Consider the following 19,168-nt stretch of genomic DNA (forward strand, 5'->3'; position numbering starts at 1 on the left):
CTTTGCCCCCCCAAGCAAAGCAGTCCAGAACCGGGGCTGGATAAAAGTGTCTGCTAAATGCAGTAAATGTAATATCTGTTGTTTTATACTGTACGTCGCTTTGGATAAAGTCCGAAAATGTAAATGATTATTAAATTAGCATATAGTGTGTGTGTGTGTGTGTGTATATATATATATATATATATATATACAGTATATATACAGTATATATATATACAGTAAATATAAAGAGAGAGAACACACTTATTAAGCAAAATATACAGTAATATACACAAACAGCAGGTCCAGACTCGCTTGGGTTTATTTAACAGTCACTTTAATATTAGTTTAAAAATATAATATTTCATTATTGTGATATGTAAAGAGGTAAAACAGGTACCAACAAACTTAAAGGCAGCCTTTTTTATACGACTGAAGGCCAAGACGACAGCAGCGATGTGGATGAGCGCACTGCTCTGATTGCTAATAACACAGAAAACTGCAGTAAACTCCAAAACGGATCTCAGATCAGCTTCGAAGAGCTCCAAAGAGCCAGACAGCAGTTACAGCAGCTTCTGTACAAACACAGCCCTCTCTTTAAAGTTGTATTCATATCAGTGAATTACAGTCAAAAACTTTGAAAGAATGCACACAAAAGTGCTCTGTAAACATGTGTGCTCCTTCATATGCGCTCACTCTCGTTTGTGTAATCAGAAGCATGTGTGTGAGGTGAGTGCATTTAGTCATCAGCAAAGGTCATGCGGCCAGGTCCTTCAGTCTTCATCCAGCGTCTGTAACGCTTCCACCGAGGGTCTATAGCCATCTTTATCTTCATCTCCTCCTCCTGCTCTTTCTTATAAACCTGCAACACCAGAACCTTCAGTTATCACCAGAATGTACAGGTTTTATAGCTATCATGTGTTAATACATGCTTCCTTCAAAACACAAGAAGCCAGACACTGTTCTTTTTGAAAATGCAGGTCACACAGGTTAACTGAGGAGGAGCACATAAACAACCTTTATTAATGGCCATGGTTTTAGAAAAAAGATGCCCAAAACGTAAGGTCAGGTGGCAGCATACTGTATTTTCTGGTCATTAATGCCCCTCTCCATTTCATGGTACCCTAAAGTACAACACTGTGAACAGGGTCACTGTTCACTGATGCTATAAAAACAGCCCTTGGATTTGCAAGATATGGTTGGTGTTAAGCATCAACACTGAAGCTTTATTGTTAGACTGTGTGGGAATTATTCCTCAGCCACATTTGTGCCAATTCTAGAAATGTTAATTATTATTATTATTATTATTATTAATATTATTATTATCTAAGCATAACAGGCCTGTAATAATGATTTACTTTTCTAGTTAAAATCACACTTTAGATAAAGTAATTTAATTCCCTGTCTCAGACGAGGCATTTGCTACCCCATTACTATCACAGACTAAAAATTCTGCCAGAAAATTCCCAAACATTTCCACACACAAGCCCACCTCATAGTTCTCCTTTTTCCACAGCTGGTGCTCCAGAAAGGTCTGTTTCTGGTGGTCTTCCAAGCTGTCGAACTGAGCCTGTGACATCTTCATGTGCTTGCGGATAATGTAGAGCTTCTCCTCCTCGGAGTACTCTTCACCTCGAATAGTAAAGCGATAGACCCACGAGCAGTACCAGGCCACGTAGATACACAGGTGGTAAGGAAACAGAATGATTCTGAACAGCAGGATGTCTGAGATGTTGGGCTTTTGGTAGCCACCTTTGATGTCAATTTTGTTCTTGATGATGTCTCGTATGATCTCCTCCTCTTCCTCGCGGATCTCCTCTTTGGATCGCCGGTTCTTGCCTTTCTCTTTGGTGCGGTTTAACAGACCTTGCTGCTTGGCCAGCTCGGTGGCCTGAATGCGGTATTTGGGGACTGTGGTTAAGTAGTTGATGGCATCTGTGTAGCTGCTCCACCAGCTGTAATACTACATAAAATAGATGAATAAACTAAATTAATATTTTCACCCATAAAAAGGCAATACACTGCTGAAAGGGTTTACATAGACTTGCATATTATGTCTTTGGATATCAATGATTTTTGCACCAGTTTGTTTTCTGTGATTGATTAGAACACACTTCCATGTCTGGAGGAAAAACTTATATTAGTGATTATGATTAACTACACCTGGTGACATCTCTGTGCCCATATTAATAGGGCCACATTGTTCCAGATGGTCAGAATACTTTTAGAAACCATGAAAAACAGGTCTGCCATTAAGTAGAAGCCACTGGAACATGGGCATCACTGTTACCAATAAACTGGGCTTTACATTGACATTGGATTAGAGAAGGAGCAGTAGCTTTTATCTTGCATGGCAGCCTCTAAGCTTATAGTGATGTTAAGCTTGTAACAAGAATGTGTATAAACCTTTGTTTAGGGGACACTGGGGAAATTCAAGTAAGCAATAGTAAACAGCCAGAAAGTGCACTGATATTCAGTCATTGGAATAAGTAAAACAAAGCACACATGGAAGTTTTATTACTGTAGCAATCTCTATACATCAAATAAAACTTTTTAATCACAACCTTTGCAGGCATGATCATATAATTTCAAGGGTATATTAAAAATACACTGAAAAATAGGCTGACTTGGCTAACAAAAGATCTTGGCCAAAAAACATACCTGAAAAATTGAGATAGCACACACAGTCACAAGGATGACCAGTCGAACATCCACTTTGGGTGCCAGTCGTCTTCTATAGTAAGTGTAGTAGTGGCTGTAGTATTGCTCTGGATGATCCAGCATGTAGTCATAGTCCCTCCGAGATTCATCATCCTGTCAAGTTAGAAAAGTTATGAACTCTGGAAAAATCATACCACATGCCTAGAGGGCCTAGGGATGTTACTAATAAACCAATTAACCAACTAATGTTGACGTGTGACACTATGCAACAAGACCGACTGCCATACTGTCAGGAACTCGCTCTCTCTGGTAAGTACCCAGCAAACAAGGGAACAGACCAAATACATTCAGAATCAATGTAATAAAATCATCATGTTGACTTTTTAGACTGTCTCTACAGTAAACATCAGTTTGCACCGAAAATGTCCAGAACGCACTATGAACTTTATCACAGACTGGACTGAATAATAAAGAACTCCAAGTGCTTGTTTATTCTTTTCGCTAATAATAACTTTTAGTTTAAATTAAATTTGTGTATGTATAGTCTGTCTGAATCCTGTTTATTCAAATTATTCTTCAGGCCACAACTCTGTGCCCATATTAATGGGCCACTTTGTCTAATTTAAAATGTCACCTTTTTAATTGAAAAAATGTCTGCCAGGTCAGCCATCAACTAGAAGCCAAGAAGTCTGTAATTTATATATTTATTTAACGTTATTTATAACGTCATGTTTTACACTTCGATTACATTCATGACAGAAACTGTAGTTATTCGTTACACAAGATTCACAAGTTATTGAGTTAAGTTAATGTCCAACACAGTCCTGGAGAATTTTGTATCTCCAGTTCACCTCACTTGCACGTCTTTGGACTGTGGGAGGAAACCGGAGCTCCCGGAGGAAAACCCACGCAGACACAGGGAGAACATGCAGACTCCAAACAGAAAGGACCACCCCACCTGGGATCGAACCCAGGACCTTCTTGCTGTGAGGCGACAGTGCTGCTCACTTAGCCACCGTGCCGCCCCCTCACACCATGAACATAAAAGTATAATTATGTTGCATGGTATAGAAACAGTGATGCCATTGGTCTAGTGTTTTCTGTTTTTATATCTCATAAATGGCTTTAAGGGGAAACAATGCAGTTTTTAAAGGCTGCTGGATTGTACTTTTACTGAGCCTTTCTAATGTTAGAAAGAGCAGAAACTTTTAGAGTTCAGGTGAAGGTGTGAGCGCCTCATGTGGACACACACAGTCGGTGTATGAGCAGCTGCCACGTCGGTGTATGTCCACACACTGGTGGTGCATGCTGGACATCGGTACTCACTTTTAAAGTCTCATAAGCTGTAGCGATGAGCAGGAACTTCTGCTGGGCACTCTGAGGACTCTCTCCGGACAGGGCCGGATCTCCAGCCTGGTAGCGGTCGGGGTGGTATATGCGGGCCAGCTGTCTGTAAGCGCGGCCGATCTCGGCTTTAGAAGCGTCTCTGCTCACTCCCAGGACATCATAGCATATCTGAGTACCGCAGTAAAGCCCCTCTATCAGGGCATGGGTGCAGGGTATACAGCACACCCAAATCAATACTATAATGCTCCATAAGAAGAACCGTAGTGCACAGCCGATGGGAGCAGCCATGTCAGCACTGTAATACGCTAACACATGCGCCGCAGGGGCTGATGGGAGTTGTAGTCCTGGACACAAACTAATGGTTATTTTGCTAGGAATGAGAACCGATTATTATACGAATTAAAATCAACGTATACCAACATATTTATTCTGTATATATGTAGAAAAGCATGTATTTAAATGTAAAGAACGTTAGGTGAGTATACATAGAAGCAACTCATCCTAGCAAACACACAACATTGTAATTATGTTATAAACAGGTTAGTACCAACATACATAACATTCTGATCCAGTTTTACTTTTAACTGTGTCATTACCTGCACATAAGCTAGTAAATCATGACATTTGGGCTGATTAGGTTTGTACATTTTGTAAATTAATAAATTATAAAATGCATAGCTGTATTTTATAACTATGCACGATACATGTCAAAAAGTTTGTGGACATGTGCACATTATTCCCAAGACTATAGGCATTAAAATGGAATTGGTCCTCTACAGCCTCCTAGAGGACAAATCCTCAAAAACAGCCCCAGACCATAATTCCTTCTTCACCAAACCTCACAGTTAGTACCTCAGTACTACTGGCATTTGTCACCAAATTTTAGTATTTGTTTCAACCACTTTTTGAACTACTTTCTGTGTGGTTTGCATGTTCTCCCCGTGTCTGTGTGGGTTTCCTCCCACTGTCTAAAGACGTGCAAGTGAGGTGAATTGGAGATACTAAATTGTCCATGACTATGTGTGATATAACCTTAAGAACGGATGAATCTTGTGTAATGAGTAACTACCGTTCCTGTCATGAATGTAACCAAAGTGTAAAACATGACGTTTAAATCCTAACAAACAAACTTAAGAAATGCTACAAAACACCAACCAGTTAAACAGTTTGTAAATGGAACTTTTCCTCTTACCTGGTCCTGTTTATAATTTGTAAACAGGCCACAGAGCATGATGGGATGTAAATTACAGTTAAAGGGAAAGGTATTTTTTACCGTTAAGAAAGCTCTTTAAATGTTATTTATTTATGAATTAGGACTTTCACGTCATGTTTTACACTTTGGTTACATTCATGACAGGACAGGTAGTTTCTCACTACACAAGATTCATCAGTTCAAGTTTTTAATGTCAAACACAGTTATGGAAATTTTGTATCTCTAATTCTCCTCACTTGCACGTCTTCAGACTGTGGGAGGAATCCGGAGCTCCCGGAGGAAACCCACACAGACACGGGGAGAACATTCAAAACTCCACACAGAAATCAAACCCAGGACCTTCATGCTGTGAGGCGACAGTGCTTCCCACCAAGCCACCCTCTTTAATGTGTGAGTGTGAAATATGTACTAACCTGACTAGCTTTATTATATTATTATATTTACATGCTTTCATCATTAGCATCAGAAGGTAATCTACTAGCCTGCATGTGTGCATCTGAAGAGAACACTAAAGGAAAGGGGGTCATTTTTAAACTGTAAACCTCAACAGCTTTCTCAAAAATCACAAACATTTTCTTCAAAAGGCTGTAAGAGCTCATGTAAAAAAGCTTTATTAAAACACAATGATTAGGTTTTTTTTTTTTTTAATAATACAAAAACTATCAGTAAAAGATGCAACTTTTCTGACAAAACAACATTACAGCATGTTGGTTTAGTGACCTTCATAACATTTACTCTTCAGCGGTGATTAACAGATAAAGATGGTGTTGCTTTTTACACCTCTACTCAGAACATGAACATAAAGCTGGATAAAAGGTTCTTACTGCAGTCGGCTGTACTGCTCAACAGTCCATTAGTGTCTATTTACATGAACAGATATTACCAACACTAGAATGTGCAGGATCGCAACCTTTTACGAAGCTGAAAAAACAGTAGAACAGTTTTAACACACAGATTCTTCCCCCTTGTATGGAAAACGCTGCCTTGAATGAAAAGAAGTTGAATGATTAAAAAGAAAATTTTTGGTTCTCACAGCAGAAACACTGCATGCATGATTCAAATAATCGTCAGTGCCAGTACAACACTGTCCATATTTTTAAAAGAACATTTGAAAGGAACAGTTTGAGACACAGTTCAGCTTTATACAGAAACAAAAAACATCAAAATCACATTATCTACAGGAACCAAAGGGCCGTGTTCTCTGAACAGAAATTAAAAAGGATTTTCAATAGAGAATCCATACTGAGTAAATCTTCTGTGATCACAAAACAATGCGAATGCAATACTAGCTGTACATATGACCTCTTATCTACGATAGCGACCTCTCTCTTTCTCTCGGTCACGGTCTCTGATGCGATCTCGGTCACGGTCTCTCTCGCGTCCGCGCTCCCTCTCGCGCTCTCGGCGGGCATCCCGCGGTCGGTCGCGCTCCCTCTGGCGCTCGCGCTCTCGTGGGCGACTTCTTCGGCCGCTTACCACCGCTTGTGTGCGCCTCAGGAAGTCGTCTACACGCATGTCGTAATCATGCTGCGACACAAACAAAGATTTTAACATCAGTACAGAGCAACTCTGGTTAAATAATAATAAAACCTCCTACTGACATTTCGATCATTAAGTTTTGAATGAACTGGTATTAGTCGATGCCAAGCCAAGCCCTCCTGTCCAACAAGATATTTCGACTACATTGGCACAAATTCCAACAGGCGCCACAACCAGCCATCAGAGGTTTTAATTACTGCAGCGATGAGGAATCCCTGCTCCACCACTATCCCTCCTCCCTAAACAAAGCCAATCGTGTGTCCATGTAGGCACCTGGCCAGGACAGCACAGCTGAGATACAAACACGGACTACTGGTGGACTAGTGCATTAAACCAGTCTTCCACCCGTTTCCTATTAGCCTATAATTTTAAGGTTCATATAAAAACAGTGTAGCCAAAAGAACTTAAAATGAAGTAAGTTCAAGGGAGCATTTACCAGACTGGTGGAAAAGGAGCGTGCAGTCCTCTTCTCCCTAAAGCGGGCATCATGGGGCACAGGGTGATGACTTGAGTACGAAGGATGGGTCTGGGGTGCCGGAGCATGGTGCTGGTAATATGGGTGGTGGGGTGGCTGATCCATGCCTGGATAGGGTCCCTTCAGAAACAGAACAAAGACGTTAAATACAATAACAGAGTAAACACAGGCAAACATATTTGAATTAGGCGAGTGGGGAATTTTGTGTGCTGACCATTCCCTGCCATGGTGGTGGAGGCCCAATGCTGTGATGGAATTCTCGCATGTAATCGTTGTAAGACTGCGAAGAACAAAGGACATGAAACTATAAGACCTTGAAAGCAGTTTCCAATGAGAATTATTATAGCCTTTATAATTAGAAATATGACCAAACCCTCCTACATGGCAACAAATACTTCAGAAAAGAAAAAAAAAATAGCTCATTTGGCCTCAGGTACCAACATTTCTGTATACAACTGTATATTAACCTGAAGTTTTACAATCTAAAATGCAATCAAAATGTCGCTAGCTAGGCTCGCTGTTAAATTAGCTTCATCCCTCCATGTAATTTTCTATATACTGTATGTACAATGTAAATAGTTAAATAGAAAAAATAACAAACAGATTATAAATACATTAACAATGATGGATAAAAGTTTTAAAGAGAAACTAACCAGAGCTTTTCTGCATCTGTATGAATCTTCATGCTGCTACACAGACAGATATGTGAATACCTCGACCACATTAATACTTACTCAATAGAATCACTCAAAGTGGTAAAGACAGTTCCTAGCATGCTAGCCTGACATAAGCTACCATTTTATAATAGAACGATGATGAGAAAAAAAAAAAACACAAAAAAACTCCTGCTGTTCAGGTACAGAGGACATATACACAGTCATAAAGCAACTATGACCATGTTTAAAATGACAAGCATAAGGACTTGAGAAATGTGATAAACATTTTTGAAAGCAGGAAATGTTTAAAGACTCACCCCGTTAAGGAACACATCTCTTCGTACTCCGGAAAACCGCCTGTAAAAAAAAATTAAAAATAAATAAGCATGAAAGATTCAACTTTTGTTCAAATGAGCAAATAATGGTTATGGATGTGAGCAAGAACCGTACCTGTCCACTGGCTGATTACGAGGGTCTTGAATAAAACCTAAATAGTCAGCAAAGAAAGTATAACCAATGGTAAGAGCATTAGTACGATTAAAATATATAAAAACATCTCAAAATAAAAAAAGAAATTACACAATAGTAGTAACAAAATTAGTAGTAATAAAATAGTCAAACTAAATGATAGAAAAAAAGTTTACATGCGTACATTAAATATTATCAGTCTTACATCAGATTCTTTGACATGCATCCCATATTGTTGCCTCATGTGATTAAATTAATTTTCAGTTGTTTTGTGGCAAATAATTAACGTTTAACAGGACAATCACATTGCAGCAAAGAAAGACATTTTGTCAAGTTATGCAATTCAAAAGTTTAGCCATTTAAATGAAAGCTGCAGGAAAAACATCAAGACTAACAGTTTGACTGGCCACTGAACAGCCACATTTGCAGTTTTTTTTTTACGTTGCCTCATTTTTGCTTCCACAACTCATAAAAAATGAATGGGAGACCTGACGAGAGTACTGCTTTACTGCAACGCAAATGTACCACAAATTACTAAACCTTTTTACAAATGACAAGCATCCAAAATACAAATAAAAGCATTAACTGACAATGTGCTACTACAGATCAAAGTATCTCACTACATTTTTTTTTTAACTAGAACTGAGAGGCAGATATTGACCTGGTCTCTGGGGGAACTCATGAGGATAGTCAATCCTGGGCCGCTTCCTGTTGTGCATGTCATATTCTTCAGGGCGACGCCTACATGAATCAGGAATGTTAGTACCAGATAATCGATGAACATAACAATTTCTCCCTTGTTTACAACAGACTTTTTAGTACACATTCATTAACAGTAGCTTTTACAACCTTTAAACGTCAGGCAGAACCGTGTTTTTTATGGAAGTGTTTCTGAATTCACTTCCCTGCAAAAAATCTAGTTTATAAATGGGCTTATAATTGAGTGTATAACCTAAATCAAATGTGTATGGAAAAAGAAAAGCCTAAAACTTTGCAGGGCAGTGGGCCTCCAGGACTAAAGTTGTGAAAACCTGCTTTATAGCACCAATTATAATATTAATTTAAAGATGCAAAAAAATCTGAATAACAGAACATCATACAAACAAACACACAAACATGATGCTGAAATTAGCACTTTTTTTTTTAAAAAGTAATCGGTCATCAGCAGCTCATTTTATCAAATCAACTTCTGCTAATTACTGGGCTAGCTTGACATGCAAATGAAACAGCTACTGAATTAACCACTTTTCCTGAATATTCAATCTGTAAAGCATACTGCAACTGCAAAACCATAAATTGGTAAAAACACAGAAACTCCTTTTATAAATGTCACATATCAGTGGCTTTATACAGCCATTTAAACCAAACAAAGCACCTGATTTCACTAGTTTAATAAGTTTCCCCAACTGATGTTGCCTTATCAACTTGCTTCCTACTAAAAAACACCTGTGACAGACTGTCACTGTGGATATACACACTCAATGGTCACTTCATGAGGTACATCTATCTTGTACATAGATCTGTCCATTTAATGAACCATCTTCTATATGGTTGCACTTTGTGGGTATACAGTTAGTAAATGTAGCCTGTATGTCGCTCTACACATCTGGTACACCTCCCACTACCTCCACCTCAATCTACTAGAAAGACCCCACTGACCAGATATTTTTTGCACGGTGGAGGAGTTTCTGATCACAGGTGCTGTTGGCTTTATATGTTTGGTTGGAACAATATTCTCCTTACATCTGATACACACATCATACATATCACATTTGGTCATGCAATAGCAGTGCTGAAAAAATCCAGTCCTATGGGGGTACTTTTCCATTGCAGAGTAACAGACAGACAGAGCTACCGTCAATAACTGTATGTCCACAAAATGCAAATACATGGTGGGTGTAACTCATAAGGTGACTAATGAATGTACATACTACCCACTTTATTGTTTACCGATTTTGTAAGTCTATACAGCTATGTACCAATATGGGCACAGAGCACAGATTTTTCCAACCAAGTCCAATTATAAAATAAATGTGAGGTAAATGCTGGTTCAATAAACACGACATTAAACATTTTCATAAAACATTTGACTTGTAGCTGACTTGTCCTGGCACCAGACAATCCTCTACTCACTGACCTGTATTTTAAGTTAATAACCACGTATCTACATATGAATCATGAGACTGAGAGCTCCAGAAAAAAATACTGATAACCACACTTATAGAGCGTTATGCCTTCTGTGTTGAAATTGATTCTTTGGTGAGATTTAAACACTTACACTTTACACTTAATGAAAATGCTTATTAGAGGTTATCAAAACAAAAGGAAGTTACACCACATACTGAGGCTGGGGGTTGAATTATAATGCACATGAACATTTGTCGTTTTGCCTTCTCTTTCTTCTTTCTGAATGATTGCAATACTGTAAACAATTATGTTCAGAATTATTTTAGTCAATTATCTCATTTAAAAAAAGATTAGATGGATGAAATTATTAAGAGAGCAAGAGTGGATATTATCGGGATTTTTTGTCTGGAGCTCAGATCAAGTCTGTCAAGTTTGTGGTTCACAGATCATGTGTTTAAAAGTTACTGGTAATTCAGGGTTACTACTACAAAGCAATTAAACAATAGATGGTAAGTAAATATATCCTGTCGAATGAGCTATACCACACTCACCAGTACACACAGGTTTTACTTTTTTAGTCTAATGCACCACACCCAGAAAAACCAAACTGTATAGCAAAAGAAAATGAATTTGTTTGAAAGTGTGACATACCGCTTTCTTGTAGTTTTGTGACTGTTAACGTTGGCAAATATTTATGATAGCAAAAGTTCATACAACAGTCCATCTTACTCTTTAGCCATATACAGCCTGGCAAACACATTTTACTGGATTGGCCTGGTAATGTGGAAGAAGGGGGTGCAAAGTGTGATGCAGTCCATTTAAAATCAAATGAAAAGAAAAAGAGGAGCTCCAGCCATTAGAATAAAGCCCCATGGTGGACCCCCTCCCATCGGTTTAAGTGCTTCTCTTGGGGTACACAGTCCATGAAAGCCTCACCGGAAACTGAATGATAGGGAGGGGGGGGATGAAGTGGAGGCAGATTCTCCTGCTGCCCTACACCAGCTCAGTCCATCACAGTTGATTTGAAATGCCTACCTACCACCAGCTGAGAGACAGGAAGGAGTAGGAATTCCTAAAGGGGTAGGAAAGGGGGAAGGAAATATTTTGCTACCACAACATCCACAGTCCTTCAGTAAGGGTTGGGAAAGAGGGCAGAAACAGCAAACCATCAAACTTCCTTACACAGGTGGTTTTTTTTTTTTTTTTTTTTTTGCTCAGTCCTGTTTGGGGCCACTTCTTTTTTCCATCGGTTGGGTAAAGGTTGAGAAAAGACCCACTTCTGGGGGCTATTTTGAGCACATTTTAAGCAGCAACAGTTCATATATAGTAGTGCTCTAAGGGACAGTCCCTTTTTATTTCAGTCCATAGTGTTATGGCCTATCACCTTCCAGGAGCTTGCTAGAAGAACAGGCTCAGCTTGCTTCCCTCCCTCGCTCTCTTTTTTCTTTTACTCTTTTCTGCTATGCTTTGCTCACACATCTATCGATACTGATTAGGGATCAGGCATGCTGTTTTTGGGTAAAATGAAGGGTTTTCACAGAGGACAGGAAAACCAGTAAAAGAGTCCAACAATTTTCTCCTCTTGAAAGCATTTTTGTTTAAATAATCAATGATTTTGCCTCTTAAATGGTTGCACCATCTTCTGCTTATATATTATGGCTCCATTTAAAAGTCCCATTTAGAGTGGGTCTATCTCCCTCGGAAAATCCTGAAAGAAAAGGCTTTTGGAACAAATTTAAACACAGACTCATCTACAGTGAGAATCTACCTTACAGCTATAGAACTAAACGAAATCACTGTCAGGCTAAAGTAAGGCAAGAGATGCTGCATACAAGAACTAACTGCGCATAGTTTAAATAATGTTAGGATTTTACACATGAGCATGAACATTAATAGAAACCACAGCAGCAGAACGTGGCCAGCCGCTGGACTTGTAGGCTCCCGTAAGCTCTGGCCAACTCGATTTGAGGCTCTTCACTGAGGGCGTGAGGGTGACGAGTAGGAAATAAAAACACGCTTCCTTTGGCCCATCATGTGACACATGAGCGCACTAGCAGTCCAAAGAACATTTCTAACCTTCCCACGTCTCGGGGGGCGGGCTCTCTGTGCACGGGGCGGCCTCGGGAACGAGGCTCTGAGTGCGTCCTCCTCTTGTGGCGCATTTTGTGTATAACCTGATTCAAATCGATGCTCTCGTCCGGAGGGAAGAGCATACACAGCTGCAGGCCGCAGTCGGTCTCGATCTCCTGCAGACATGGAACAGACAGGACATTTTTACTGAGGTGTACTGATTACTACTGATACTGATTATGCTTTACTGAGACAAATACAAGACTCTACATAAAACAGATCAACGACGAGATATATTCGATGCATCAGGTTTGCTTTTTGAGTTTTGCAGTGAAAACACAAACGAGGGTGGCTCACCTGTCCATCACGTCCAATCTTCACAGGCTTGTGCTCGTTCCAGGAGTTGGAAAGGTGTGCCGTTTTTGTAAAAGGTAACTCCCTCCTAGAAAAAAACCCCACACAGCTATTAAGATCCCTTCGCCTTTATTCTGCATAAACTACATGCTGAACTTAAAAAGAAAGAAAAGAAACTAAGTCACTTGCCTGCAGATCCAGTCGATTTTAAAGACACCTCCGAGCATCTTAGCGTTCATGCCTGCTGGCAGGACCCAGTGGATTGGAGAACCTCCATGATGAGACTCAGACGAGAGCCGAGCAAATCCTGACAGGAAAGGGAAATAAGACGTCTGGTTATAGCAGATCTCAGCGATGGTGGGCACCCGAAAAATATGCTTGAAACATGTATCTACTAGATTGCTGTTTAAGAAAATAGTTAAAGCACGAACCTGTGTATGTCTACACGGCTATTTTTTTTAAACAGCTACAATAATATTTATAATATTATGGTAAACTAAGCAAATTCACTCACAAACACACTTCATTTTAGCCATGTTGTGTCACTTTTATATCATTACAGGCAGTGAGTGTGTGCTTTGTTATGTACAGTTAATAAAATATACCTAAGGTCCACCTTAATGTCTAGTTCCTAGACTAACTCACCTTGAAATTTGCCGCTCTCCCGGACTGAAAAGATAAGGATGACGCTTCTGGCTGAACGAAATGCAGCGTTTAGTTTCCTCTCGTTTACAGGTAGGGTGGACCACACCCCCTGAAAGAAGAGCAAACGATACATTTTACCACTAACCTGAACTTTCACCAAACAATATCATTCCTACCATGAACACAGGTCCAGGCATTGCTGTATCTATTATCTTGCATGGCTGAGTACAAGTGTGTGTGTGTGTGTGTGTGTGGCAGAGACCAAGAAACGTAATTTATACCAAGACAACAAACATGACTTTGGATCCGCTTGGTTTTAATAGTGGCCATATGTTTTTCAAATGTATAGGTCAATATTTACAAGTGTGTAGAAAATGTTACATAACACACACCTTTGCTTTAGCAAGAGAAACATTCTCGTGGTTATTGCTCTTGATCAGGTAGAACCTGGAGTCTCTCAGGATGTATTTCAGCTTGCTGGTTTGATCTGAATTAATAATAATAAGGGGGGGACACAAAGTCAGTACAAAAAGAAGCATTTTTTTTATCAATGTCTTTGTTCTTCAGATTAGTTACTCACCTTTCCTGACAGCCAGGACTGAGGATGGCAGCTTCTCATGCTTTTTTACAGACCCTGCAAGCAAGAAATAAAAATAATTCAAACTCTGCTACAACAGCACTAAAAAGCCAAGCAGAAATGTATTTGGAGAAGTTAGGATATCTTATGAGCACGTCTGTATCAAACTCTGTCAAGCGCTTCATGTTGTTTCAACTAAGTGTTAATAATATCAAAAAAATTACAAATTTCAAACCCTTAAACAATATAAGATGCATGTTTTCAGGGAATAAATGAGGACCAATAAATCAGAGTTGAATGTCAGAATGGTACAAAAAATGACCACATGAAACTATATCGTGCATTATTAGAGATTGCAGCTTGCATCTCGATCAGTATGTTCAACTGTAAGCTCTGGTATTAATATTTATGTTCATGTTACTGTCCTGCATGCCATGTTAGGCCGCTTAATTCAGTAAAGCCAAAGACCACATATTAAAAAGACGCAGTAATAAATATTTTCAAGGGTTGTTATAAGGTATTATTTAAAGACAAAGACGACTGCGGGGCCAGATTAGCCTCAAGACCACCAAGACTAACATTGTAAATTTGAGTAATCATTGCAGAACACTACCCACCACTGAATCATATAGTAAACAAAAGGTACACTTGGAGTTCATAGCTGCTGTCAAAATCTTCAAAATAATTCTAAGTGACAGTAAAAACACAAAGTCTGGAACTGTATTTTGTTGGAAATTTACACTACACCAGGTAGCCAACAGGTGTGCATCGATGTGGTTATATTAAATTCAAATGTAATCTGACCTGCTCTGCCACTGAATACCTGTGGTGACCTACACTATTTGGACAAACCTAACATTTAGTCTCAGTCTGTGTAGACCTCAAAATGTTTGTAAGATTAGATTGGGTTTGCTGCTAGCTAGAAATTTACTAGTTCTCAAATCTTCAAACATGTACAGCTAAATTCACTACCTAAATAGCACCTACCAGGGCAGAAGCAAGTCAGCTTACACAAACAGCCTAAAGGATTCAGGACTACCATCTCATGGTTATAAATTAGTATGTGAGTTTATATAGAGACGCTAAATTATTGGGGGTAATTTAATACCTGCGTATGATTCTGAAGCTGAGCTTCCACTTCTATCAAAAACGATTGGTGATATCCCTCTAGCGTGCTTCTTCTTTTGCCTTTCCTTATCTGAACAGTAAATGGGAGAACACGCCCCTTCTGTTAGTGTATAGGTAGATATATAAATAAATATAAATATATGGGTATAAAGGACTCCTATGAATCTATCTGGCTTGTATTTCTAGCTCTGTGTTTTGTATATCTTTTAATAAATGTAAACACATCCAGGTAGCAACCTGTAGTGAAAACTTCACAACACAACTCCAGATTTAGTCACAACATAACAGAAAGGTTGTATTTCATTACAACACTGAATGGTATTCAACTTACCAACTTACAGTATTCTGTTTAAAGTAGAGAAATTGAGCATGCAGTTAAGTTTCCATTCAGCAATTTGACTTTTGATGCTGTATGGCTTGTAGAGCGATCTGTTTCACATCCCCTATTTCAAATGAACCATAAGCTGTAGAAATGAACTGAACTGGCTCGGTTCATCAGTAGCATCCCTAGTATAAACAAGTCCAACCAGCTCCTTGTTAGATGTTCCTCCTTACACATTTTCCCTGTTATATTTTTGTGTTATATTTTAACCATTCAGAGAAAGCAGTAGGGCATAGTCATGATGGTTTCAGAATGAACTGCAGTCTGAAGCTAAAAGGTAACAGCAGACTGTGTTTTTTGAGCTCTCTCTCCGACTTCGAGCTATTACGTTCCGAACGATGTCGGACAGCAGGTCAGTTTAAATCGGATCAAACTTACTACCGATTGCTCTCTGAGTTGTCAGAGCACTCAGCTGCATGTAAACACAGGGTACTGAGAGAATCAGCAGCTTACCTGAGGCCTCAGAGCCTGATGCTGAATGTACCGATTCCCCATCCGAGAAAGAGACGGATTCTGACTGGGAGTCGCTAGCTTCACTGCGTGTGTCGTAATCATTCTGCTCATTTTCTTCCTGCTGGTCACCATCCTCTAGCTCATACTCCTCCTCCTCTTCCTCTCCTTCTTCCTCCTCAACTTCCTCTTCCTCATCTTCTTCCTCTGGACCTTTTTCTCCTTCCATGTCGTCCTCCATCAAGTCTTCTTCCTCACCGTCGGAGCGATTACCCTCAGAGGAGCCTGCAGAAGTGGCAATCTGGTGCTCAGAAGCGTACTCCTCTGACTGAACATCCTCTTCATCTTCTTTGGAGGAGCGGCTGGCCCTGTCTTCACTGGTTCTTCGCAGCTTCTGAAAGCACAGTGTGTTATTTTACACTTTTGAATCAAAGAAAGCCTTTTGTAATTAACCCGCACATCAGACAAATGCAGCATTATTTACATTACTGTGCATTTGCTTTACTTAAAACTGTCCCACATACCTCTTTCAGCTCTGGCATTCTCCTCTGATGGTCTCTGCTTTGCCCTTTGGATATATCAGCCCTGGAGGATCTCCCTCTGCCAGAATGGCTCTTTCCATCCTCATAAAAGTGAGCAGATGTGTGTCTGCCTCTCACACTGGATGACTTTTTCCCAGCGCTTCCAGGGGAAGGTGCTGATCTCTTCGGTGGTGGCCTGGTAGAGTGGCCAGAAGACCTAAGCCGCTTCGCACTGTGGCTATCTCGATGGTCACTTTTCCTTTTGGACCCTTAAAGATTTGAGAAAGGTAGACTTTAATTATAAGAGTTACTTAATTCACTGTTCTGGCTTCAAATTACATTTGTGTAACTGCATTCAACAGGCACTTGCTGGGAGTAAGAATAAATGTTCATATAAAAACATATTATATGGACTGCTTTACAGCTTTAAAATGGTTTTAATAAAGGTCCTTTCAGAGATTGGACTCATGTTTTCCTGAGAAATAAACGTGTCTTTATGCACTAGTGTGTTTCCCACAGGTCCATGTGAAGACTGGGGGAGAGGTTGCAAAATCTTGGGAAAAGCTAACTAATCCTGAATTAGTTCACTGTATTGCTTCATCCAGAAGAGCCATCTCATTGTTATGATTTAAGTTTTGAATTATAAAAACTACACATCTAAAGTACAGACCGAATAACCAGCTGTCCTAGAAGTAGTAAAGAATGTCAACATGTTCTAAGTCAATGTGTAATGTATTCCATTAAACTGTTTAACATTAATACACATACCTTTCTTATCATTTATGTTATGTTCACTTTCAAGGTTGTACAGTTCATCATCTTGGTCTGGAGCATCAGTTAAAATATCCTCCAGAACATTAACTTCTCCATCTAAAACAAAAAAAAAAGGAAAAAGGATAAAAACATTTTCTTTAGTTTTTTAGTGTTCACTTTTTAGCCACCTTGCAAATCATTTCCCTTATATTTGTTCTCATAGACCATAGAAATAAAGCAAATAAATTACTGACAAAAATAAAAACAACACACATCATCACCTTTCCTATATATTAAACTTATGAATAGTTTGGGATCTGAGGACACTAACTGCTACATTTTTGCCCACTCTTATTTGATAAAAGACTTAAACTGCTCAACAGCCCATGGTCGCTGTTGTGCCACATTTTCAATAGAAAACAGATCTGGACTGCAGGTAGGACAGCCAAGCATACACAACATAGACCGTGTCTACAAAGCCACACTGTTGTAGTATGTGCAGAACAAGACCTGGCATTGCCTTGCTGTAATTACCACAGACTTTCAGGGAAGAGATGATGCATTAAAGACACTGTATGCTTCTCTAAAACCCCAAATGTTCAGATTAGAACATTTATGGTATAAGTAAGGTCTGTAGAGTGTCCTATTCAAATCATTAGATTTGCTCTTATTATTGTTTTTTTTATGAAAGCACTTATCTGACATCAACTTAAAGTTAACCATTTTACACATTTCTGTTATAATAAAATAATAACAATTTGTTGAGATTTAAGAAACGAAAAACACAATTACCTTCACAATATTCTGATGACTTTTGTGTCATTACTACATACACGATTAAATATTTATGTGTATGTGTCTGTTAAATTCTTCCAGAATGTGTTCTTGATTCTCTGTGTTGTTAAAATGATGTAAAGTTTTTTAAAGCAATTTAATAGTAGATCTTGTCTGTTACATTTTCTCTGAACGTGGTTGGCTCGTGTTATCTATTGGAATGAACTGGATTTTCGATTTTCGTTTTACTTTTGGTTCAGTCATCTTTACCGAACTTATTCCTCATTAATTCTTCTTTGATTCTTTACTCTATGCTACTGTTAATCTGTTTACCAGAAATTATTGTAACAATAGACGCCCTGCAGTTAAAGTGGATTTGTTTTGAATGTAGCTGCCTGCTAGTTAGCTCGGCTGCTCCTATCATTTAGGTACAGCCTCATAAAACCATATAAAACAACTACACCATCTTTTTAAGGCAACACTAGCAATAATCTAAACAATCTTTGAGAGCATTTGTGTATTTAAACACTAAAGTAACAACGCAAAGTTTGGGAGAAGCAAAAATCCAGTCTGAGAAGACAAAGGTGTGAAAGCTTGCCGCAGAGCTAACATGCTAACATTAGCTCGCCACATTCGTTTAACTTTACCTTTATCATCCCGCCGGTCTCCCGCCATCTTCAACAGTCTTTCTCTGTTCTTCTTGAGTTTTTGTGTCTCCTCTGACACCGTTTTTACCTTCTGGACGACTAGTTATTACCTACATTTGACAAAAACGACGTTCGGCTAAATGTTTTTGTTCGTGCCCTGCTCTAAAATGGCTGAGCGCTTCCTCCTGTTACACACTAGCGATGTATCGTTCTATAATGAATCGGCTCTTTGAATTGACTCTTTTTGTTTAATGATTAAAAGCAGTATATTTCGGTTTGACATTTGATTAAAAGTTTATGTAACAAACAATGAAATAAAATGTTGTTTTTTTTAATTACAAACAAGCATGGATTATCTTGGCAAAGACAGCGATGCCCCTGAACACCAACTTGAGATCCGAA

The 19,168-nt window shown here is 39.0% G+C and overlaps 2 protein-coding genes across 8 annotated transcripts; both read right to left on the reverse strand.

Moving 5' to 3' along the window:
• Positions 1–294: 294 nt before the first annotated feature.
• dnajc25 (DnaJ (Hsp40) homolog, subfamily C, member 25) lies at positions 295–4,325 on the reverse strand. The gene is made up of 4 exons (XM_062988320.1): positions 3,967–4,325; positions 2,641–2,793; positions 1,472–1,942; positions 295–841 (listed from the first exon to the last, which is right to left on the reverse strand). Exons 1-4 carry the CDS (start codon positions 4,273–4,275, stop codon positions 719–721), a joined length of 1,056 nt encoding a protein of 351 aa, XP_062844390.1. The 5' UTR covers positions 4,276–4,325; the 3' UTR covers positions 295–718.
• Positions 4,326–5,795: 1,470 nt separating this feature from the next.
• Positions 5,796–18,917, reverse strand: ythdc1 (YTH N6-methyladenosine RNA binding protein C1). Of its 7 annotated transcripts, none has more exons than XM_062988484.1 (18): positions 18,767–18,917; positions 17,361–17,462; positions 16,596–16,861; positions 16,075–16,465; positions 15,220–15,309; positions 14,115–14,168; positions 13,927–14,021; positions 13,535–13,643; positions 13,079–13,196; positions 12,893–12,977; positions 12,542–12,711; positions 9,000–9,079; positions 8,321–8,357; positions 8,188–8,227; positions 7,868–7,903; positions 7,429–7,494; positions 7,176–7,334; positions 5,796–6,727 (listed from the first exon to the last, which is right to left on the reverse strand). In XM_062988484.1, the coding sequence occupies exons 1-18, from the start codon at positions 18,792–18,794 to the stop codon at positions 6,506–6,508; spliced, it is 2,148 nt and encodes a 715-aa protein (XP_062844554.1). In that variant the 5' UTR covers positions 18,795–18,917; the 3' UTR covers positions 5,796–6,505. The 7 variants fall into 7 exon arrangements, with proteins under 7 accessions (XP_062844554.1, XP_062844552.1, XP_062844553.1 ...); XM_062988482.1 differs by lacking the exon at positions 18,767–18,917 and adding an exon at positions 18,138–18,187; XM_062988483.1 differs by lacking the exon at positions 18,767–18,917 and adding an exon at positions 18,138–18,186 and having other exon boundaries at positions 7,868–7,900.
• Between the last annotated feature and the right edge of the window lie 251 nt (positions 18,918–19,168).

The sequence above is a fragment of the Trichomycterus rosablanca genome, chromosome 26, assembly GCF_030014385.1.
Source record: "Trichomycterus rosablanca isolate fTriRos1 chromosome 26, fTriRos1.hap1, whole genome shotgun sequence".
NCBI classification, from domain to species: Eukaryota; Metazoa; Chordata; class Actinopteri; order Siluriformes; family Trichomycteridae; genus Trichomycterus; species Trichomycterus rosablanca.